A 26,022-nucleotide genomic window follows, 5' to 3' on the forward strand; every position below is an offset into this window, starting at 1 on the left:
CTGTCCTGAGCTCGTGCTCAGCATCTGGCGTGTTACATGTGTATGTGCTCTGGTGTAGTATACGCAAACGCCGGAAGTGATCTGTCGCGTGAATAGGACACTCATTGTTTACACAGTGCACAGAGATTGTGGGTATAGCGGCTATTAAAAATGGAAATTACTTGCGCTTATCCTGATTGTTCAAACTGATTTAAAGCTAAAAGATTACGTTTGCTTGCGCGAACTCATCCGGGACTGTTGACTTTTCACCGATTTCCCCTTCCGGCATTTTCGCACAGGTAACGCGTTACACAGGTAACACGTCGGATGCTGAGCGCAGGGTTTAATTTGGATTTGTCTGTGCATGGTTTTTTACTTTTAAAGGTTTGGTGCCTATTCACTGCCATTATATGACTGAAAGACGGCAACGGTTTGAGTTAAAAATCTTTGTTTGTGTTCTACTGAAGAAACAAAGTCACCTACATCTTGGATGCCCAGGGGGTGTGCAGATAAACATCAAATTTTCATTTTTGGGTGAACTATCCCTTTAACTGCAGGCATTTCTTTAGCCCCAATCATTTCTACTTTGCCCAATCTTGGCTGCTCAATTGACCCTTCGCCAGGAGTTTGATCAACAGGCGATCTGACCAATCATAACGCTGAATCCACATTATGACAGGACAGGAGAGTAGATTAACGTTGGTGGACATGAACTTGAAAAATGGTGTATTGACGTCTTTTCATGGTTAAAACAAGAAACCTTCTGAAGTTGATTCTTGTTTATTTCATGCTATAACTAGAAAAGATGAAGAGATGATCGGTTCATGTGCCACTTGGACTGAGGCGCTACAGCGAACTGTCAGGACACATTAAAGAGCCACAAAACAGTATCTGTTGTTTGAATTTCTTAAAAAATGACCATTTTGTTGGTTCTGAGATGACAGCATGAACATCTTATAGTAGAAAATGACATCTGGAGTTTGTGCTTGACTGCAGGGTCAGAATTGACATGCTGCCTATGGCGAGCGTTTATTTTACTTTGCTTGGCAGTGTAATCTGGTAAAATATATTAAAATAGTTATTAATAAATAAATAAATAATACATTACTAATAAATGCATAATTACCAAACTAAAATTACATGCTCTATTTGTTTTTGCATTTTTTTTTATATTGTAAAAAGTTTAAACATAAACCACCTGAAATGACTCAAATTGCATACAAATCTATTCCAAATGATACTAAACTCAAATATCTTATGTAAACCATTATTTGAATATAAAAGCACAAAAACAGCCAATCTGGGACATATCTATGTTGGAAAACACTCTGTTGTGGCTGCACCACATGATATTTTCTAATTCAGTCCAAATTTACAAGCTTAGAATTGGCCACCGAAACAAAACAGGCTAGCTTCCCACAAACGGTCACTATGAAATGTAAAATAAAAAATAAATACTTGCAGAAATACATTAATATTCATTGTTTTTTGAGGTCACACCACATGATATCCAAATGTGGTAACTACATACCAGGTTAAAAAGGTTATTTTTTTCCAAATTTGATTGAGATTTACAAACCTGCCTGAAGCTTCAGTGGGTCCTTGGTGAATTGGTATATGATGCAACGTCCTGTCTTTTAATGGTGTTTGTATATTATTAAGTAAGCAGTTTTCTGTGAATGTGCAAGACTTCCGGATTATTAGCCGCTGCAGGGAAATAGCGAGAACAATAACAAAGTGCAGTAAACGGTAAAACGGTTTGCACTACATCCCCCTGTGTTCATAATTAAGATAATACATTAAAATAATATAGTAAGACACAATAGTTTGTAATATCAAATAGCAAAACAAGCTGTTTTGTACAGCTAAAAATAACTAAAAGTGGATGAGACTGGAAGCCAATTATTCAGACAAGAACAGTATGAATATCTTTTAAATATCAAGCATGGCTTGATTTAGATATTCACATTCACAGATGTTTCTTCAATCAATTAACATGTAAATAACTAGTCCTGCGCTGTGCAGATTTATTTACATACTACGATATAAATGAGTTAGCAAACCATGATATTTATTGTAATATCGTCAAGTCTTATCAGTTTCATCCGATTTCTGCTTAGAGTTGCAAAAGCTCAAACACTCAGAAAATGTCCTGGCCTGTTTTCAGCCTTACATCCACAACCACTGCAACTCCCTCTGCAGCTTGATGGAAATGAAATGTTCAAGGGAAAACAGCTCTGCCAAATACTTCTGCATCCACTCAGTCTAAACGTTTCCGATGAAAACCCTTAGCTTGCAGTCTCTGACTCCGCTCCTGCTAGAACTGCCATGTTTTTTGAGCACGATGAAGATTCATTCGTCAAACCTGCTTTAGGTTCCCAGAACAACATCACTTAGTTATATGAACTTTAATAGCATTTCTATATCAATCATCATACTGTACATTGGCATGTTCATATTCACAAATCAACCCCAGGCTGTGATGTCTGTTGTGATTACGTTCCTGAGGGAACTACTTTCGTTTAAGAACGTTGATGAAAGCGTCTTTTGGGACTTCGATGTTTCCAATGCGCCGCATTTTCTTCTTTCCCTCAGCCTGCTTCTTTAGCAGCTTCATTTTTCGTGTAATGTCACCGCCATACTAGGAAAGACAGATATGACCAAGAATCAGCAGCCAATCAAAAAAGTAGAAGAAAAATGTTTCAGTATGAGAAGAGGTACTTACACATTTTGCTAGAACATTCTTTCGATATGCCTTTATCCTAAAAAAGGGAAACAAAGATTAAAGAATTTTGAAGGAGTAGTTCACCCACAAATAGAAATTCAGGCCATCCATTATGTTTTTTCCTCAGAACAGATTTGGGGAAATTTAGCATTACATCTCTTGCAGTGAATGGGTGCCATCAGAATGATAGTCCATAATCTAAAATAACACCTCCTCCAGTGAAAACGTCCATCGGCTATTGTCCTTTCACATCAAAATCCACAGTTTTGGACTGGTTTTCCTTGTAAATGGTGCTTGTATATTGTGTATATTTCTCTCCGGATTCAAACAAAACATGTTTTTTACTTGAAAAAGCACTATTATGGATTATGGACAATATGTTAATTGATGGACTGGAGTCTTGTGGATTACATGTGGATTATTGTGATGTTTTTATCAGCTGTTTGGACTCTCATTCTGATGGCACCCAGAGCATCCATTGGTGAGCAAGTGATGTAAAGCTCAGTTTCTCCAAATCTGTTCTGATGAAGAAACAAACTCCATATACACATCCACGCTTACGTTTCTCTGGCGATGACCCTGCTGCCGATGGCTGCTTGCACTGCGATCTCAAACATCTGTCTGGGAATGGAATCCTTCAGTCTCTCACATATGGCTTTACCCGCACTGTACGCCTTGTCTCTGAACACAAGGATAAATCAAAACTTGTGTCATTTCTTATTATCAATCACATCACAAACATGTAGGATGACAGAGATGTTGCCAATTTCCAGCTCAAATCAAACACAAAATGGCAGCTGTTTTTCAGAAAAAAAAAAAAAAAACTAAAAACAGCTGTTGATATTTATAGCCATATTCATGGGTTTAAAAAGGTATTTTAAATGCATACCTCGGTTCTTTAGCAAACCAGGACGTCATTCACTACCCTACCGTTTTTTTTTTTAAGTTTGACATCAACTTTCTTAGTATTTCACAATCTATTCATTATAAACAATATAACAAGAAAAATAAAAAATAAAAGAATATCTGTAAAAAAGTGTATAGGGTCACTAGAGACTTGAGGTGTATAATAGTGTAAGTATATTTTTAGAGCGCAAAAATATGCAAATATCTGATTACTCAATATGTGCAGTTCACTTTTATTCCTCGAGGTGGCACTGTTTGATGGACAATAATGACGTGATGTTTCACTTATAATTATCGCAAGCATAAAATTAAAGAATATCATCAGCAAACACTGAACTGGTCTAATTGGCTTTACTGCAGAGCAACTGCTATAAGCAATAAAATATAAATGTCACTGTTATTTGATGGTGGATGTGGTAAATAAGCTGCCAGTGATCAAAATACTGACTTTGAAGTGATTGAAAACAATAGTTTTGAGCATATGGTTGAGATCGCAAATATGAGCCAGATGTTGAATGACAGCGATGGTAAAATCATCTGCTTAAATTTTGCTTAAAGTTTCAAAAGGTTAACGAAATATGCTTTATTTTATTCTTCTGTAATTGTTCTTAAATGATCAAGAGAGTTTTTCCCTATTGCAGAAGTTAGAGATCCATCCGTGTTGGATATATAGGTCTGGGTTTTTAAAGACCCAAATATGTAATAATGATTGGTGAAACAAAAATACTTTTAAGGGTTAATTACCTTTAAACAATCAAATAACTTAGAAATATTAATAAAACTGCAATTGTATCATGAATGATCAAGACTTGCTTATGAACAATAGTGGCAAGTTCCTCCACTGGCCGCCCGTTGAGGAGGAAGTCCATCTTAATCAGATCAGCAGCCTCATAACCAGCATCCTCATAATCAAAACTACAGGAAACAGGAAAACTGATTTACAAAAGTGACATCCAGCTCATCCAGACATATCTATCCAGATATTCAAAGCAAAACTGAAACCACACACTCACACTTTGACCATTTGTTTCTAATGTTTCCAAACACTGTCACATTTGTCTGTTTTGTTTTGCCTCTGTATTGTTTATTCTACTTGGATTATGTAGTTGTAAATCAACCTTTCTGAAATGTGCTATATAAAATATTATTAAAGTTTACTTCCAGAATAAAAATGTATGTGATGACATCCTAGATGTTCATGTCATTCTTTCTTCAGTCGAAAAGAAATAGAGGTTTTTGAGGAAAAATATTTCTCCACATAGTGGACTTCAATGGGGATCAACAGGTTGAAGGTCCAAATCGCCGTTTTAATACAATAAAAAATGTATATACATTTAAGCACAAATGCTAGTCTTGCACCAGACTTCATGCATTACATAATCAAGCTGTAAAAGTCACGTGTGGCGTAGGCGGAAGTACTGACCCAGGGTTTACAAAGCGAGCGTGCAAGTGCCCTTTAAAACAAAACAATGATGTTGAATGATCGTGACCTTTCTAACATGAATATGAAATGCATAACTGCAATTTGGACCTTCAAACTGTTGGCTCCCACTGAAGTCCACTATATGGAGAAAAATCCTGGAATGTTTTTCTCAAAAACCTTAATTTCTTTGCAAATGAAGACAGAAGGACACAAACATCTTGGATGACTTGGGGGTTAGTAAACTATCAGGAAATTTTTATTCTGAAAGTTAACTTTTCCTTGCACTAATTAATTCTTTCACAATGAGCTCACCTGGCGTATCCTGATGACATGGATTTGAGCTGGTCATAAAAGTCCACCACGATTTCATTTAGAGGGAAGATATACTTCATCATCACCCGATGCTCATCGATGTAAAACATGTTCTTCTGAATGGCCCTGCGGTTCTTCAACAAGGCAGAGAATTGCATTGTGGGTCACTACACACGCAAGACTCAAAATATGCTTTCACAGAAATTTGGAGGCAAATTACATATAGAGGATTAGGGGCCAGATTTACAAAACTGGGCAAATTAGCATGAGAGCGCCATTAAAAAAAAGCACTGATGGGCGTGGAAATTTCTGCGGGTGATTTACTGGCAATGCGCAAATTAAAGAACAGATGCACCATCTCATTTACATATTGACCAACGCAATATACCAAGTGCAGCACTAATTAGCATAGTCGCAAATAAAGAATAAAGAATTAAAAAGCCACAGTACGTTGAAAAGAACCGGAGGCCAAAAAATGAAGGGTTGCAAGAGGTTTTGATAGACCTGGTATTGCGTGACTCCTCCTAGTTGTTGGAAAAAATCCTCTCCCTTCCACTATTTCAGCCATTGAAGCCATTTCAAGTGCAAAATAGTTGCTTTGTTGGGTGTTAAATAATGGCGCAAATACCAGTAATTAGACAAGCACTAACGTTAGTAAATCGTGTTGCATCATTGATTTTAATACCCTCCACCCATAAATTCAAATTGTATTTAATAAATCCTGACAGTACTATATTAATGCCAAAAGATGGTTTGCGCTGGTGCAAGCTGTTAGTAAAACTGGCCCTAGGTCATTTTGGTCTTTTTCTTTGAATTAGGAGAGACCAAGATTGTTCCTCTCTCACCTGACACAGGGTCATGATCTTCCCAGTAAAGTCGTCCGGAGCGATGATGGTTCCCATCACCATGGGTTCCAGATACTCCACAACCTGTGACTTATCAGGGAACTGAACAGGGTTGATGATGGTGATCACTTCTTCACCATGTTCCTACAAAACAAAGACTCAACTGAGGAATCTGTTCCTCAAACCTGAATGTCCATCATTCTTTGTGTACTATATCCATGAGAGAAGCTCATCACTAACTGCTGTTCATTCAAATAAATCTCTGCATACCATCTGAGTTAACGAGACTTTAACATTTTCTGAAGACAAAGGAGTTGCATGGGCAAAACTCGCCCAACACAGCCAAGGTGTTACTTTATTGCTGCTTAGGTATTATATTCCTATGCAATTGCTAAGGTATTCTATCTAGTCTTTAGCATGTTTCTATCCAGTTCCTAAGAAGTGTTCTGAGTAGATTTTAGATATATAGGATGTTTCTATACACAGTTAAGGTCAAAAGTTTACATACACCTTGCAGAATCTGCAAAATATTAATTATTTTACCAAAATAAGGGGGATTAAAAAAAATGCATGTTATTCTTTATTTAATATTTAGACCTGTATAAGATTTTTCACATAAAAGACATTTACATATAGTCCACGGGAGAAAATAATAGTTACATTTATAAAAATGACCCCGTTCAAAAGTTTACATACACTTGCTTCTTAATACCATGTTGTTACCTGAATGATCCACAGCTCTTTGTTTAGTGATAGTTGTTCATGAACAGTGTTGGGTGTAACGCGTTACTTTGTAACGCGTTACTGTAATAATATTACTTTTTTCAGTAACTAGTAGTGTAAGGCATTACTCGTCTGAAAATTGTAATATTATTACAGTTTTCCCGAGCTAGTTACTTGCGTTACATTTGCCAGTAGCACCTTCATCACACTCAAGGCACACGACAACACAGAGAACAGAAGGGAAGGGGAGGGGGGCGTGAATTGAACAGTGATTGGTCTGGGTTTGGCACGAGGTATCATTAAATTACCATCACCGATTGGTCGACACCCGGCAGCCAGCAGCAGAGCGGCACTTGCAAATAGAGACCTGCAAACCCGCGGGACCCAACGCAACAGAGTGCGGCGCGGGACAGAACTTGATGGACAAGTGTGTGTGCTGGTGCGGGCGGGTAGAGACTCGTGTGTGTGTGTGTGTGTGTGTGTGTGTGTGTGTGTGTGCGGGATGCGGGAAAATAAAATGATTCGCGGGACTCCCGCAATATAGAAATATCTAAACATAAAATATCTAAAAAAATAATAATAATGTTATTCATCTATTGCACAAAAACAGCAAGAACAACATATATGATTAGAAAGAGCAAGAATAGGCAGTTTCGATTTAAACTTGTTTTGCAACATGAGCAATGTAGCCATCTGCTGATTTTTGGAACGCATCGCCAATCAATGGTGTTTAAGATAGAATTCACTCACTGCTCAAAAGTTTTGAACAGTGCTGAATATTGCGTGCTTACGAATCACAACACACGTAGACCTTTATGAAAGATTAATTGTGCACAATATCCATTGTTATAAGAGCTTTATGAGATCGCGTATGCACTGGATGCACGCAGTATAGGTCATGCTTTTTTGTTCAGAATAACATTTTTTTGTGTAAGAAAAAAAAATGTAACTAGTAATATAACTAGTAATATAACTAGTTACTTTCTCCAGGGAGTAATAAAGTAAAGTAAGGCATTACTATTTTTGAGAGTAATATGTAATATGTAATATATTACTTTTTTGAGTAACTAACCCCAACACTGTTCATGAATCCCTTGCTTGTCCTGAACAGTTAAACTGACCCGTCTTCATTAAGAGCCAGGGGCGTAAACTTTTGAACAGAATGAAGATGTGCACATCTTGTTTTGCCTAAATATTATATATATATATATATATATATATATATATATATATATTTTTTTTTTTTTCATTTAGTACTGCCCTTCAGAAGGTACAGAATATACGTACATGTTTCATACAGTCATTGTTGGAAATCATACAATCATACAGTCATTATTGGAAAGGGTTCAATAAACAAAAATGCTGAAAAACCAAAGTATTTGTGGGACCTGAAGGATTTTTCTGAAGAACAGTGGGGAGTTTAACTGTTCAGGACCAACAAGGGACTATTAAGAATCAAGTGTATGTAAACTTTCACATTCAACTATTATTTTCTCTTGTGGACTATATGTAAACATCTTTCAAGTGAAATATCTTATTCAGGTCAGTACTAAAAAAAAAATATCATGCATTTTGTATGGTCCCTCTTATTTTGGTAAAATAGTAAACATTTTGCAGATTCTGCAAGGTGTATGTAAAGTTTTGACCTCAACGGTAGTTGCTAAGGTGTTCTGTGTGGTTTTTAGCACATTGCGCCATTCGGTCTCACCTTTATGAGTTTCGCAGATGCTAGCACAGCCTTGTATGGTACAGTCGGAGCTGTTACTATGACAGATGCATTATACTCCTGCTCTAAACGCTGGTTAAACACCTCCATATGCAGCAAACCCAGAAATCCCAGCCTGAGAGAGCGACAGAGAGAAATTCACCTCTTTAAATATTTAAAAAGTCAAACAATACTTGCTCGACTGAGTAATGAACTTAAAACAATGGTTTAAAATCTCACTAATTTGACTGTGTATGTGTGTGTGTACCTCCATCCAGCTCCCAGAGCTAAACTGCTGTCCCTTTGAACCGTCACACTGGAGTCGTTCAGCGTTAGTTTCTCCACAGCGCTGCGCAGGGCTGTGTATTCTGACTGGTCCATAGGATACATGCCTGAAATGGTCACACAGTTCCAGATTTACAACACTGTAAGACTAACACTTATATACAATCCAGCATAAACATCAGGATGGTTTTAGAAACACACCTGCAAAGACCATGGCTTTAGCTGGTTTGAACCCCGGCAGCGGCTCCACAGGTTGTTTTTGGAGGTAAAGTGTGTCTCCAATCTGAGCCTCCTTCACTTCCTTCATACCTGCGATTATGTAACCCACCTGCCCTGCATACCTAAAGGCAAAAAAGGTCAAAGGTTAAGTTAATGCAACCATCAAAAACAGTCTGAAACCTGAAAAATGCTTTTGGGGTTTATATGGTGGTTCAAAGGTTTAGTCAACTGTTGAGTTTAGACAATTGTTTCTACCAAGAAATAAGCACTCCAGTCATTAAATACAGTTGAGGTCAAAAGTTTCTGCAAAATGTTAACTATTTTACCCAAATAACAGGGATCATATAAAATGTTATTTTTTATTTTGTACCGACCTGTATATTTCACATAACTGACATTTGCATATAGTTCACATGAGAAAATAATAGTTGAATTTATAAAAATTACCCTGTTCAAAAGTTCACATACACTTGATTCTTAATACTCTGTTGTTACCTGAATGATCCACAGTTGTATTTTTTTTTAGTGATAGTTGTTCATGACTCTCTTGATTGTCCTGAACAGTTAAACTGCCTGCTGTTCTTCAGAAAAATCCTTTAGGTCTCACAATTTTTTTTTATTTTTTTTTTTTAGAATTTTTGAACCGTTTCCAACAATGACTGTTTGATTTTGAGATCCATCTTTTCACACTGAGGACAACTCATATGCAATTATTACAGAAGGTCCAAATCCTTATTGATGCTTTAGAAGGAAACATGATGCATTAAGAGTGGGGGTGTAAACTTTTGAACAGAATGAAATTGTGTACATTTTTTCTTATTTTGCCTAAATATGTTTTTTTTTTTCCATTTAGTACTGCCTTTCAGAAGCAACAGAAGATATTTACATGTTTTCCAGAAGACAAAATAAGTTAAATTTACCCTGATCTCTTTAAATTCAAAAAGTTTTCACCCCCGGCTCTTAATGCATTGTTTTTCCTTCTGAAGCATCATTAAGTGTTTGAATCTACTGTAATAGTTATGAGCATATGAGTCGCTCAGTTGTCCTCAGTGTGAAAAGATGGATCTCAAAATCATGCAGTCATTGTTAGAAAGGGTTCACATACACAAAAATACTGAAAAACCAAAGAATTTCTGGGACCTGAAGGACTTTTCTGAAGAACCACAGGCAGTTGAACTGTTCAGGACAAACAAGAGACTGATGATCAATCACTAAAAAAAACACAACTGTGGATCATTCAGGTAACAACACAGTATTAAGAATCAAGTGTATGCAAACTTTTGAACAGGGTCATTTTCATCATTATTTTCTCTTGTGGACTATATGTAGATTTCTTTTATGTAAAAATATCGTATTCAGTATTGGTACTAAATAACAATTCTTTATAATCCCTCTTATTTTGGTAAAATAATTACAATTTTGCAGATTCCGCAAGGTGTGTGTAAACATTTCACTTCATTTGCTTGGTTATTTCATAAGGCCTGGGTTTTAAGTCAGGGGTCTGCAATTTTTTGAAAACAGCACTAATCAGTGTGCCTGTGAATCATAAATTTCAGTGCAATTTCAGAGTTTTAGAATTGGAGCAGTTTTCTTAAATGAATTGTATCCAACCAAAATAACCATTAAATAGTTATAAAATTGTATTTTATTAAATGTAAACAATTCTACATAAGACTGCAGAAACGGAACTAAAACGTTCTAAGTTACTGAACGGTTACTTTTAAAAAAGAAACGCGTCGCAACCTTACACAGAAGAGAAGAACCTGTTGAATAAACTCACAAAAAGTATTCTCGTAGCTTCATAACATTACTGATAGTCCACTGATAGTCACATGGACTATTTTAAAAATGTTCTTAATACTTTTCTAGGACTTGAAAATGTCAGTTGTGCTGCTGTCTATGCAGGGTCAGAAAGCTCTCAGATTTCATCAAAAACATCCTAATTTGTGTTCTGAGGATAAAAGAAGGTCTTACCGGTTTCGATTGACACAAGGGTGAGTAATTCATGATGGAAACTATCCCTTTAAGATGGCTTCATTTTGTTCTGCATCGTGCATTTGAAACTGGTATCTTCATAGAAAAACGGTTTAGGACTGATTTATTTATCTGTTTTTTTGTTTTCTTGTGAGGTCTGTTAGTGCAGTCAGTGTATGTAAGATTCTCACAATGTTTCTGTTGGATGTTCATCGGGTCTTAGGAGGCCCAGCTCATTGACCTCATATGACTTTCCCAGGTGGGCAGAGACAATCTTGTCTCCTTTGGACACGCGTCCACCAAACAGAGCGATGTTCGCCACTACTCCTCTGTAATGATCGAAGGTGGAGTCAAAAACAAGGGCTTTAAACGGATCGTCCTCTCTCGCTGTCGGTCTGAAACAGAGAGGAAACCGATTAATTACATGTACAGAAATGTATGAAGACAAACTTCCTGTGGGACTTTTTAAAGAACAAAATGCTTTATTTAGAGATGTAAAAACTGTCCCTCAGGTGCAACTCCAACAATGAGCTTAAAAGGAAGACAGACGTTATAATAAGGATGTTATGAAAGAAATGTGAAATGACGGAAAATGTAGCCAAACAGGTTTTGGGAAAGCACATGATGACACATGATGATGCTGTTTTACTAAAATGAAACTTCCTGATTCATTTTCATCCTCATGATCATCCTCAGTTTCATATGAAATATACATGTGTGAATTTGTGTAATGAAAAGTCATTTTAACAGCACAGCAGCACAAACGCTTGCATCATTAATAATAATAATAATAACAAGAAATGTTTTTTGAGCAGCAAATCAGCATATTAGAATGATTTCTGAAGGATCATGTGACTAAATACTGCAGTAATGATGCTGAAAATTCAGCTTTGCATCACAGGAATACATTACATGTTACAATATAATCACATAGAAAATAGTTATTTTCAGTTGTAATAATATTCACAATATTACTTCTTTCAAAAAATGTACTGACCCAAAACTTTGGGAGGAAATGTATCTGCTTCACTGTTTTGCAAATAATTTTTACAATGCAATTTTATATTTTGCAGTTTACAAGCTCTCTGTATTACAGAAACAGGCTCCATTTCTTTAAATATATGTATGGCCTTTGTAATAAATTCTTGAGAAGTTTCGTAAGATGCCGAAGCCTGCTGTCTGTAACTAATTCTGTTCTTGCTCTGATAACATCTGTCTCATAGAACCTTCCGTTCTTCTTGACATCACACATCAACTGATTCAAAATATTTTCTATTGTGTGAACTCTAACGTATTCACTGTCTACAGCCTCTCCCTCTTCATAATCCTGTTTAGAAAGATGTAATCTGTGCTCCGGGGGTCATTATGCTCCTTTTCTCTGATAGAATCTTATGAATACAAATGCAATCAATAAATCACACCCACATAGTATGTGCTGCTCTTACACTCTCACAGTGACCTCTTGTGGAGAAAAGTGAATCAGCTTATGATACTCACGGGGGAATCCGTTTCACAACCTCTTGGAGAACCTGGTGCACGTTTGTGCCCAGTTTCGCAGAGATCTACAGAAAATAATAATAAATGGCATAACATTTGTATAAATACAAAACATGACTGGTTATTTTAAGTGATGTTTAAATAGAGCTCACCCTGATGCACTCTTCCTTTGGAATATCAAAGACTTTTTCAATCTGTTTTTCCACACGGTCTGGATCAGCATTTTTTAAATCAATCTGAGAATAAAAAAAAAAAAAAAAAAAAAAAACAATGGCAGTGTTGGACCACGTTTTTTAAAAGAATTCTCTTCTGCTCACCAAGCCTGCATTTAATTGTTGAAAAATACAGCAAAAGCAGTGATATTGTGAAATATTTATACTTTTTAAAATAACTGCTTTCTATTTTAAAATATTTAAAAATGTGTGATTAAAGCAAAACATTTTTGCATCACTACTCCAGTCTTTAGTGTCACATGATCCATCAGAAATCATTCTAATGCTGATTTACTGTTCAAGAAACATTTATTATTATTATTATCAATTTAATATCATTAATAAAAAGATCCAAAGATCTGCATTTATCTGAAATTAAAAAAAAAGTTTCTGTAACTTTATACACTATACCACTTAAAAGCCTGGAGTCAGTATTTTTGGGAAATAAATTATAGAAATTAATACTTTTATTTAGCAAGGATGCTTTAAACTGATCAGAAGTGATGAAAAAGACATTTATGATGCTACAAAAGATTTCTATTTCAGATAAATGCTATTTTTCTGAAATTTCTATTAATCAAATCAACCTGAAAAAAATCTACTCAGCTGTTTGTTTGTTTGAGCTGCAAACCAGAATGATTTCTGAAGGATCATGTGACACTGAAGATTTTAAAACATTCAAACAGAAAACAATCATTATTTTAAATAGTAAAAATATTTTTAAATGTACTTTGGATCAAATAAATGCATGCTTGGTGAGCAAAACAAAACTTTAAAACTCTTACTGTTCAAAAACTTTTGACTGCTAGTGTATCAAAATAAGTTCTACAACATATGAAATATCACCAGATGAAATATTGTGTTTGTAACTTGCATTTATAAAATGTTGACGGCATTTAAAGGAGATATGAGACATTGCCTCTGTAATTTCTACCTTGTTTATCACAGGAATGATTGTCAGTTGAGCCTCAAACGCCAGGTAGAAATTGGCAACTGTTTGCGCTTGAATTCCCTTTAAATCAGAGAAACAAAACATACAATAGAATATTTCACTTTTAAGGTATTTAAAAAGGCTGATTGTTTTAGTAATTATAGAGTATTCATGCCAATATATTTAAGTAAATACATTATAAATTATGAAAATAAGCTAATTTAAACTATAGACTTAGGAACTGAAGACTGAAACTGAAATAAAAAAGCTTAAGTTGAAGCTAAGAGAGCATGAAAATTACTAAAACTGATATACAAATAATAGAAATAGTTTCAAACATTCCCAAAAAATAATAATATGACAAAACACATAACAAAATGACTACAACAAACTTAATAAAATGACAACTTAAAATATATTTACATTTCTTTTTAAATTTTAATATATACTGTAATAAACAACACAAAAAATTTAAAAAGAAGAAAGTGTCATTTATTAAGTATTTTACCTGATTTGCATCTACAATGAGCAGAACTCCTTGGCAAGCAGATATGGACCGTGAAACTTCATAGCTGAAGTCAACATGGCCCTAAAAATAAAATACTGCAATCACTCAAACTGTAGTAAATAATATAAATTAGTTCATTAACAGTGATGAAAGATCATTGTCCTCACAGGGGTGTCAATAAGATTGAGCAGATATGTCTGTCCGTCATGCTGGTAAAACAGAGAGGCAGTCTGAGCTTTAACAGTGATTCCTCTTTCTCTCTCCACCTGCAGTTTATCCAGCACCTGCTTGTTACTCGCTGTCTTTGCAATGGCACCTGCTCATGCAACAAACCCAAAGAAATAGAGATTTTATAAACAGCAATGTTTTCAAAACTCACATAATTCACAGGAAGGAAAATCCAGTATCACCTGTGATCTCCAGAAGTCTGTCAGCTAAAGTGCTCTTGCCATGATCAATATGAGCAATAATGCTGAAATTCCGAATTCTCTCCACTGGGAACTTTGACATGTCCAGACTCTCCTGAAAAAGCAAAGAACTCAGATTCAGTATCCAACTGGAACAAAGCACATCGATTGTTATAAGACCATTACTATCTATAAAAGTCAAAGAACCACCAAAATACAGCAAAACAAGTCAAAGCAACACAATTTACCTTCTCAGATGCATTAGAGCTAAATTCTCTGACAGGCCTGATACTCCAGCAAGAGCTTTTCATCCATTTGTGTCTGATCACTGTGCATGTGGTCATGCAGCCCTGAGATTTGCGTTTAACGCGGCATATTTTAATATCAGGAAAGCGTTTAATAAAGGGCAGAAACAGCCCGTGGGATCTGAACAGAGACATCATCTTTACCAGCTCACTAACATGTTATTCCTGAATAAAGTTCAATAGTGTGGCTTCACACTGCATATATCGAACATATCTTCGCATTGAAAAAAACATCTGAGAATTAAAATCCTCATTTAAAAGCATATACTGAGATTTTAGAAACAGTCAGGTCTCTACTAGGCTGTTTACTCCAGTGTGACAGCTACTGTAAGCCGCCATGTTGGCAAAAACGTCATCAAGCGTTGTCAGAGCAAGAACGTGGAATTATGGGAAATGTAGTTCAGAACTAACATGGCATCTACAGTAAAATATCTGCGCTCAAATGTTGCAGGAACTTTAATGTTTTTGCTTCAAGTTCGGCTTTAGTTTATGTCTTTTCATCAAATGATGTGGCAGTGACTTAGTGGCTGTATGCAGTGAGATCCCCCCTCAGGTAAACATGGACGTCCAGTCTGTCCTTCCTACAAATAAATGTGCTTACAACATGGAACAAATTTTGGTTATACAAACATCGTGGGAACGTCGTTTTAAAATGTGGACACGTCCAATTTTCTTGTCGTTATTATAACGTTATTTAAAGTTATTTAACGTTATAGAGAAATGTTTCTTACAACATGGTATGAAGGTTAACTTTACTTTCACCCAATATAAAACGTATTTGAATGTTTATTTTTATTGTTCTAAGAACGTTAAAATGTAAATTTTCCATACATGATTATAACGTTATTTAAAGGTGTCTAAAGGTTCTACTAATTTTATTGTTAGCTAAAGTATGTTATTTGAACGTTCATTAAGTACAAGTAACATCATATACTTCCGAGAATGTTGATTTCAGAATGCTTTCTCTCCACGTTATCCACCTTATTATTCCCATGAGAGTGGACGCAGCAATTTGTAATTTTTTTTATGGGTCTGGCTTCCGGTCTCATCTGTGTCCAGCTTTTTGTAGCTGTATAAATTAACTTGTTTTTCTGCTTGATATTACACTTTGGTGTGTTTTACCATGTTATTTTAATGTATTATCTTAATTTAATAATAAACACACTATAGTGCAAACCGTTTACTGCACATTTATTCTTCTTTTCATTATTTCCCTATGAACCGGAAGTCTAACTCATAGGCTTACTACTTATGCACTGAAGAATAAGGTAAATAAGAACATATGTCAAATATTAACAAAGTTTTAAGAACGTTTAATCAAAACTGCTTTAAGAAAGATTTGTCCTGATTTTACAGTCAACCCAAAATTTATGACCTTTAAAATTTCTCACATTATCAGTTTATTCACTATAGTTTAGAAAATGGTAAGAACTCAAGAGTCAATTCATCTTGATAATGTCAGATAACTTTCATAGAAAGGTAAATAACAAAACATGGTCAGGTCAAAGTGTCAAATCAAATTTGTATTCCCAAATTTTTATAAATGTTACTGATAGTCCACTGTATGAAGAATTTCCCAGCACACGTACATCTGCAAAATGTCTGTTAACGATCTCTTGATCTGGAAAGCATATGCTGTGTATAAACGTCTGGCAGACGTCTGTAAGATATCAGTTTTACATACATTCTAAATCATAAACATCTTAAAGGTACAAATCCTTAGGTACAAATATATCTGGTGTCTAATTTTTGGTTTGACTGTATATCATTTTTATAAATCATTTTGAAAATTTGTGAGCACATTCCCTGTTAGCTGGGTGGATTGATAGTTTGCGTTGAAATATTTTCGAAGTCACGTACAACACACCATAAGCTCAGTAACTGAAGATTAAAACAAATGTTTCCCATAAAAAAGTGACTAATTAGTTATACAGTTATACATTATACCAGCCTATACGGTTATATATATACATATACATATATATGAATAATAATAATGACAAACAAGAAAAGAAAATTAGTTTAAAAAAATGTAGTTTTTAAAAAGTACATATGTGCAAAATAACTAAAATAATAAAATAAAATAATAACAAAACAATAAATTATAACTCTCCTAAGCATTCCAATCATTCAGGCATTACGAAATTCTCTTAGGTTTAAAATAAAATTTAATTCATCATATTTCGCTTGAATGAAAGACATTTATTTACACATATGAATATTTAATTTGTTCTATGATGTTCAGTTTAATTCATTTGATTTGTGGCAGAAAGTAAACGGTTAATACAAACAGATGTTGACTAATATGTTTAACTTTATTTGTGACCATTTTCTTACAGTTTTGTAATTGACAAAACAGCAGTTTGAACTTTATTTGAATAGAATAGAATAGATGCCAGATTGTAGTTCTTGTCTACTGAGATTTTTTTTTTCTTCCCAGAAAGATGTTTCATCTGCTGAACAAATGGTAACATTAAATAACAGTGGAACCCACTGACCAGACTTTGTGACCCTGGACCACAAAACCAGTCGTAAGTAGCATGGGTATATTTGTAGCAATAATAAAATACATTGTAGGAGTCAAAATGATCAATTTTTCTTTTATGCCAAAAATAATTAGATATTAAGATTAAAGATCATGTTCCATGTAAATATATCAAAACGTCATTTCTGATTAGTAATATCTATTGCTAAGAACATTTGGACAACTTTAAAGGCGATTTTCTGAATATTTAGTTTTTTTTTGCACCCTCAGATTTTCAAATAGTTGTATCTCGGCCAAATATTGTCCTAACAAACCATACATCAATGTAAAGTTGATTTATTCAGCTTTCAGGTGATCTATCTCAATTTCAAAAAATGGACCCTTACGACTGGTTTTGTGGTCCAGGGTCACTTATATCCCTCACAGCCTTGTCGCCAGTCCTGTCAACAAAGTGTAGCTGCTCTTGGTTCCCACAAGGTGTCACCCTACACACAATGTATTAAGCAGCGGGAATAAGTGGGAAGAAAATCATTACCATGGCAACATAACAGCCCACTCATAGTGAGTAGGTCCCTCTGAATACTGCTCAGTAAGAAATCAAATGAGAGATGCTTTCCTGGTTCTGATGGCTGACGGCCGCCGGTTGATATTTATCATTGTCAGGCCTTTCTGCGGCTTTGTGTTTGCACCTGTCAGTTTCTCAACATCAATGCTGAGGACCAAACTCGATTATATTTTATGATCAGATGCCTTTATGGAGGATATTTATAGAACACTACTCATGCTAGTGTTGGAAAGTGTTTGCAGCTGTGAGTGCAGTTATGTGAAATTGCGGTTTGGAGTGTTTATGTACATATGCATGTGTGAATTAATCATGGAGTGTATAGATATAGCCTGTATGAATTTAGAAGTATGCATTAACATTTTGTATGTTTATTTTGTGTGAGAGGGAGTCTGAGAAGCAATAAATTCATCTGCATTTTAGACATACTCTAAAAACACTGCTTGTTTTAGACGTATTGTCTTTGTTTAGTTAATAAAATGAGGCAGAAAAAAATTTATAGCACTGGATTAAAGCAAATGCATCAGGGAATGTGTTCTAATAATATTTAGCTAACATTCCCATTAATTTAAAAAATGTTAGATGAACATTCAACTAAACATCCACCTTTTTATGACAAAACATTCCATGAAATGTTGGCTGGGATATTAATTGATTTTATTTTCCTGATGTCTGAGCACTTTATTCATCACATAATTTATTGCCTTTCACTCTCAGGAACAAAAAGGGTCTTTCAAGTTCTCATTTAACCTAAAAGATGCATATTAGTATCTTAAAGCTATATATTAGTACGTAAAGTGTCCCTTTTGAGATGTAAAGGTACAAAAGGAAGTGCTGAAAGCAAACAGTCTGCGATGGAACCGCAGCACAGGTTTAGTCACCGCCATTAGCATGTTTCCTCTTCCCGTTGACCTCTCACACTGCCTGATGGATGTTTGCTGTAGGCCTCAGCCCCATAATAATGATGTATGACTGTGTTCAACATGACTTTGATAGCCTGTGTGATAATGTGTCCCTCTGTAATGGCAGTTAGTAAAGTATCGCTCATTAAAATCGTGCTCCTCTGCTGGGCTGATCAGATCCAGGAATAAACCCTGGACCCACGCGTTCTCCTTAGTGTGATTGTGCCACCCACGTCCGGCCTAGCGCTCGCTCATTTCTCCGAGAAATCAGTCTGTTTTGCAGAGGCTGGTCCACGGAGAGCTGAGCATTTAAATATCACACAACATTTGAGTCGAACATCAAACAGCGGGATCGCTCATCTACATGTCACATGACGGTCATCGCACACGAATTTCAGAGGAAAACAATATGCTGTGACTTCAAAGTGAGGCATTTAAAAAAAGCATGAAAATATCTTTCACGTCATATCGGGCAAACCAAATCTGGTGTTAAATTAGCGGATGAGCGCTGAGATTTCTTTTTGAACACTTGATTGAGATTTTGATCTGTGTCTGTGACTTTAACAGAATAATGATACGTTTAAAAAATAGACATGCTTTGAGAAGTAATTAGGTTCTAAGCCCAGTCTTTGCACAGTCAATGGGCCTAAAATTAGATGGGTGAGTCATTGGATGGATCCCAATTTGAGATGTCTACATACTGGAGTATGCAAATATTTGGCAATACGTACTTCTGAGTTTGTATGAATACAGAATGTCACTAGGTGTGATTTCATTGCACATTTGCGCAAAACATTTGCAATATTTTATGCATACAAAACATGCAAAATGTCGGCGTTTCCATTAAAAGGGTCATATGATTTCATAATTCCCTTTGTCTTTGGAGTGTTACAAGCTTTTTGTGCATACGATCTGTAAAATTGCAAAGATTAAAGTCTCAAACCCAAAGAGATATTCTTTATAAAAGTTAGGACTCAGCTACACCTTCCTAAAACGGCTCATTCAAACATGCCCCCAAATATACAGTGAGGTCAATAAGTATCACATTGTATAATTTTTTAACAATTTATTTGTGAATTACTGTGTCAAATAAGTATTTGATCACCCTGTGATTTTGCAAGTTCTCTTACTTAGAAATCATGGAGGGGTCTACAGTTTTCAGCATAGGTGCATTTCCACTGTGAGAGACAGAAACTAAAAATAAAAATCCGGAAATCACATTGTATAATTTTTTAACAATTTATTTGTGAATTACTGTGTCAAATAAGTATTTGATCACTTGAGTCAAAATTTTTTTAATATTTGGTACAGAAGCCTTTGTTAACAATTACAGAGGTCAAACGGTTCCTGTAGTTCTTCACCAGGTTTGCACACACTGCAGGAGGGATTTTGGCCCACTCCTCCAAACAGATCTGTCAGGTTTCAGGGCTGTCGCTGAGCAACACAGAGTTTCAGCTCCCTCCAAATATTTTCTATTGGATTTAGGTCTGGAGACTGGCTAGGCCACTTCAGAACCTTGATATGCTTCTTACGGAGCCACTCCTTGGTTTTCCTGGCTGTGTGCTTTGGGTCATTGTCATGTTGGAAGACCCAGCCACGACCCATCTTTAATGCTCTGACTGAGGGAAGGAGGTTTTTGCCCAATATGTCACATTACATGGCCCTGTTCATCCTCTCCTTAATACAGTGCAGTCGTCCTGTCCCCTGTGCAGAAAAACACCCCCAGAGCATGATGCTTCCAGCCCCATGCTTCACTGTAGGTATGGTATTATTGGGATGATACTCATCATTCTTCTTCCTCCAAACACGGCGAATGGAGTTAAGACCAAAAAGTTATATTTTGGTCTCATCTGACCACTTCTCCCATGACTCTTCTGGATCATCCAGATGGTCCCTGGCAAACTTCAGACGGGCCTGGACATGGGCTGACTTAAGCAGGGGAACCTTCCGTGCGGTGCAAGATTTTAAACCATGACGTCCTAGTGTATTACTAATAGTAGCCTTGGAAACGATGGTCCCAGCTCTCTTCACGGCATTGACCAGCTCCTCCCGTGTAGTTCTGGGCTGATTCTTCACCATTCTTAGCAGGGGCGGAGTGGGGCACTAAAATCCACCGGGAAAATTCTGGCCGCACCGGCCCTGCTGATTACATTACTCGACCACCGCTGCAGCACCTTCACTGTCATTTTGCATTTTTATAGAAATAAAAATAATTTACTGCAGTTGGAAAATGTAAGCTACAATTCTTAACTGAAAGAATCTGACAACAGGGTTACCAGGTCTATTTGACATAACTAGCCCAATTGCCAGTCTAGAACAACCTAAAATAGCGCACTGACCATATCCCAAATATCAAAACTTATATACTTCATTTCTATATCTAAAATACACATTTTACAGTTGTGCACATTGGTCATAAGCACAAATAAGCTCAAAGGCTTCCTACCAGTAGCCTTCACAAAACCTAATATCCAGCACTGTTTTATCATAGGTAGAACGCAAAATATTTAAATACAGGCATTTATTGAAATTTAATTTCTGAAATATTTAAAACCTTTAAATAACTGGGGGAAATCAACCCATGGACCAATTCTGTGGGGACAAACTCGGACTTGACAACTCTGCATCCAACACGAGCTACTGGAGTTAATGTCATTGCACACACTGCCTCTGAAACTTTCGTCCGTTATAAAAAAAAATTCGGATCGTGTTTGATTTTCTGCATTTTCGCATCCATAATAGGCTAAGCATTTTGATAAGGATGGCGAATATGAGAGAGAAAAAAAAAAAAAACGCATACGAAAATCGGACTCAGTGTACAATGACCTTTAGATTTGAATGATCACGGGTCGAAAGTAAACAGAGATGACAAAAATAGACTGGAGGATTTGCTGCAATCTTGTACTCACTGACAAATATCTATTATAAGATGTGCTGCTTCCTTTACACAGAGTGTGCGTTATCGCAAAATCGAAAGTAAAAGTAAACAGCGGGTGCGCCGATAAGAAAAAAATATGGAGCTCAACTAAATATCGCGCCAATTTTGTGATTGGCTATGTAGTGTGGGGCTCGGGTCGGGTGGGCCAAGCTTCTGATTGGGTGGCCGTGGAGCCGGGCCTGTATGGAACTATAGAACTAAGAGCATTCTAGAAAGAGCTTTGTGATTGGATGGAAATTTCAAGCATTGTGCAAGGACATGCAACTGATATAAATATTGGTTGGACGTTTAGAGGGGAGTATGTGGGAGTATTTGGCCGCTATTCATGGAGAATTTAGTAACGTCAATGATTCCAATAAGCTCAGGCCGGTCGCGTTCGCCTCTCGCCCGCTCAATTTGTGATCCGCTGTGTGAATCCTTCGGCCGGCCGACCGACCGGGAAAAGTCCTGGTTGTCCCGATTGCCACTCCGCCCCTGATTCTTAGCATCATTGATACCCCACGAGGAGAGATCTTCCGAGGGCCCCCAGTCCGAGGGACATTGACAGTCATCATTAGCCTCTTCCATTTTCTGACAATTGCTCCAACAGTTGTTCTTTTTTCACCAAGCTGCTTGGCAATTGCCCTGTAGCCCTTTCCAGCTTTTTGAAGGTCTACAATTTTGCCTCTTGTGTCTTTTGGCAGCTCTTTGGTTTTACCCATGTTGCTACTTAGACTTTGGCTGATTGTGGGGTGCACAGGTGTCTTTATGACAGCTAACAACCTCAACCAGGTACTACTAATTTAGAATCATGAGCAGAGTGTAGCTGGACTATTTAAAAGCAAAATAACAGGTCTTTGAGGGTCAGAAATCTGGCTAATAAGCAAGTGATCAAATACTTATTTGACACAGTAATTCACAAATAAATTGTTAAAAAATCATACAATGTGAAAAAATTGTAGACCCCTCCATGATTTCTAAGTAAGAGAACTTGCAAAATAACAGGGTGATCAAATACTTATTGACCTCACTGTATATGTCACGGTGTGGGAAGATTTGCATAAAACCGCACAGTTGTATACGCAAAGGAAAAAGGCATAACTTTTATATACTGTAGTATTGTTGCAGGCGCCACCATGTTGTGGAGATGCTGTTTTTTTGCGAAAGTAAAAGTAACTGGCCTTCCAAATGAGTACACATCTAGAAATCAGTGGTTAAGTTGTATTTACAGCACTGTTCTAGAACAGTACAAATAATCACATATACAAATATTCAAGCGTGTGCAGCTCATTCAGGACTGTTTCCTGAACCTGGGAGAGTAGCCTACAATGTGGCCGTGAGCACTATAAAGTCAGGTAATTCCAACACAGCCTATAAGTACATTTTCATATTTGAAGAATTTGCGGTCCCACTTTTTATTAGGTATCCTTAACTACTATGTACTTACATTTAAATTAATCATTTGGTACAATGTACTTATTGTGTACATACATGTTTTTACATTGTACTTATATAATTTTAAAAAACCTCTATGTAATTACATTTGTGATAAATTTCTGTAATTATCACTGTTGACCCATCAATTACACCCTAACCCACCCTTAAACCTACAAATACCACCAAACCTGCCCCTAACCTTACCCATATTCCACCTTAATAGAAGCAAAAGTGTTTTGCAATGCAATATGACCACATTAGGTCCACTGTACTTTTTTTGATGTAAGTACACAATAGTTAAGGCCACCTAATGTAAAGTGTGACCGAATTTGCTACTGGCTATTCAAACACAGTTTTGAGCAGAGTAGTGCTGCTTGTTGGCTGTTTCTACAATCAAAAATGCAGACATTTTGTTATGTTTAAGGGGCGCAATGCAATGCAACGCAACGCATAAAAAGTCAGTAATTATGTCCTCACTGGATGCAACAAATCCTCATTTATAATGGGTTTTACTGTTTTTGTCTCATTGTGTCGGGACATGGCATCACAACATGGTAATGGGCATAACATTTCCGTCACACGCTTGAGGTATTCGGCCAATCACAGCGCACTGGATAGCTGGCTAAATAGAGCACACCTCGCTTTTCAGAGCGATGAGCTTTGTAAAAATCAACACATTTCAGAAAGGCGGGGCAAAGAGGAGAAACAATAATGTACAGTATGTGGAAAATATGTTTTTTGAACCTGAAACCGCGTAAACACATTGCACCAAATATGCAAAATAATGTTCTTTTTAGCATTCATATGACCCTTTTAACCCATGACTAAAACATTTATAAATTTTTATAAAACAATTTTTTCCTCTCACAATAAATCATGACGCCCGATGTTGGTAGGTTTATGTCACCACACTAGCTATTATTCTTAATCGAAGGAGATGTACACATTTCTTTAGATGATTACAAAAGAAAACCAATATAGCTTAAAACACTTAAGTTAAAAAACTGTGTGAAATAATAAAATAATGTGTGCTCTTATCATTTTGTGGAAAAAAAACCCACAAACAGCCCCAAACAGGAGCTGTATATTGAGTGTTTTCACGACGCGCCATCAATCGGCCATATTGGTGGCGCTGAATGTAAACAACGCCACTGAACTGAACAAAACTTGCATATTTTGCTGATTATTGCTGCTGAAAATGGTCAGTTATTATCATGTTTTGGCCTGCAATTGGTCAGACCAGGAAAGACATTTGGAGTACTATAGACTGCCAAAGGAGGCGATAAATCAAGGAAAAGAGTGCTGAGGAACAAAAGGCGTTTGTGGTTGGCCAAACTGAACCAGGATTTCCAGGGCAAGAATCTTGACAACATTTGTGTTTTTTCTTATCATTTTCAGTCAGGTAGGTGAAATATTATGGTTATATCTTAATTAATGCTGCTCATACGTATCTTTACCACCTATTAACTTTAGTTTGTCAAAATATTGCGCCCTTTCCTGTTTACTAAGTCCTTCTCTATATGATTTAGCAGTGTCCACATGTTTTTTTCTGTGGTTTAGACAGCATAAATTAGCAGAACTACAAATTCAGTAGTACATTAACTGTGCAATCCATGCTGTTGTTTACATCCAAGTATCGCCAATATGGCCATGCATTCGGATAACTGACCAAACTGTGACAGCAAACCCTCTATATTTGCCCTCATCCCTTCTTCAATGCAGCTAACGTTGCACCACTTAATGTCATCTTCCCACTCATTAAAGTATGACAGGTGAGTAACTGCAAAAAGACGGTCATTGTGATACTACAAAGTGATAAGACTATGGTGTCATGTACTTTTAAATAAACATTTTCAGAGGTTTAACGTTATATTATCGGAAAATACATTAATTTGACTAGAAGAGACTGGAAATGTAAAGCATTGTTCCAGTCAAGTGATAATTTCTCATTCAGGAAAAAGGTGAATAGAAACAATTTTCACTTAGAAATTGCTATTAAAATGACTAAGAACCACAAATGTATATTGTTCCTCAGACAGTCTTTTTCACTCTTCTCCGTAATTTTTTATAACTTATAGCAGTCTACAGTACTCCAAATGCATTTCCCGTTACGACTGATTACAGTCTTATACATGTTATATGACTAAAACATATTTTTTTCCTCTTGCGATAAGTCATGATGATCGATGTTGGTAGGTTTTTGTATATCACAGACACAGCACTAGCTATTATTTTTAATCGAAGGAGACATACACAAGTATCTTTAGATGCTGACAAAAGAAAACGTGCATAGCTTAAAGCGCTTAAGTTAAAATTTGGTGTGTGAAATAATAAAATAATGTGTACTCTTATAATTTTGTGGACAAAATCCAGTGAACAGCCCAGATCAGAAGCTCTATATAGAGTGTTTTCACAACACGTCACCAATCGGCCATATTGGTAGCACTGAATGTAAACAATGGCAATGAATGCATATTTTTTTCTGATTATTGCTGCTGAAAATGGTCAATTACTGTCATGTTTTGGGCTGTACTAATCAGTCAGACCAGGAAAAACTATAGACTATAGAATGCCAAAATGCTAACAAATCAGTTCTGTGGTTTAGACAGCATAAATTAGCAAAACAACATATTTAGTAATGCATTACCCATGCAATCCATGCTGTTGTTTACATCCGAGTATCACCAATATGGCCATGCATCCGGGTAACTGCTCAAATCGTGAAGTAAGTGCAAACCCTCTATATGTGCCCTCTTCTGTTTT

General features: G+C 36.2%; 1 protein-coding gene across 1 annotated transcript; it reads right to left on the reverse strand.

The window, feature by feature from the left end:
* Positions 1-1,994: 1,994 nt before the first annotated feature.
* guf1 (GTP binding elongation factor GUF1) lies at positions 1,995-15,286 on the reverse strand. Its single transcript, XM_073820746.1, has 17 exons — positions 14,900-15,286; positions 14,655-14,766; positions 14,412-14,560; positions 14,245-14,325; positions 13,740-13,817; positions 12,746-12,829; positions 12,594-12,658; positions 11,288-11,491; positions 9,105-9,244; positions 8,887-9,010; positions 8,622-8,754; positions 6,191-6,334; positions 5,346-5,479; positions 4,424-4,525; positions 3,266-3,385; positions 2,705-2,741; positions 1,995-2,620 (listed from the first exon to the last, which is right to left on the reverse strand). The coding sequence occupies exons 1-17, from the start codon at positions 15,092-15,094 to the stop codon at positions 2,492-2,494; spliced, it is 2,031 nt and encodes a 676-aa protein (XP_073676847.1). The 5' UTR covers positions 15,095-15,286; the 3' UTR covers positions 1,995-2,491.
* Positions 15,287-26,022: the final 10,736 nt, after the last annotated feature.

This window comes from Garra rufa, chromosome 16, assembly GCF_049309525.1.
Source record: "Garra rufa chromosome 16, GarRuf1.0, whole genome shotgun sequence".
NCBI lineage: Eukaryota > Metazoa > Chordata > Actinopteri > Cypriniformes > Cyprinidae > Garra > Garra rufa.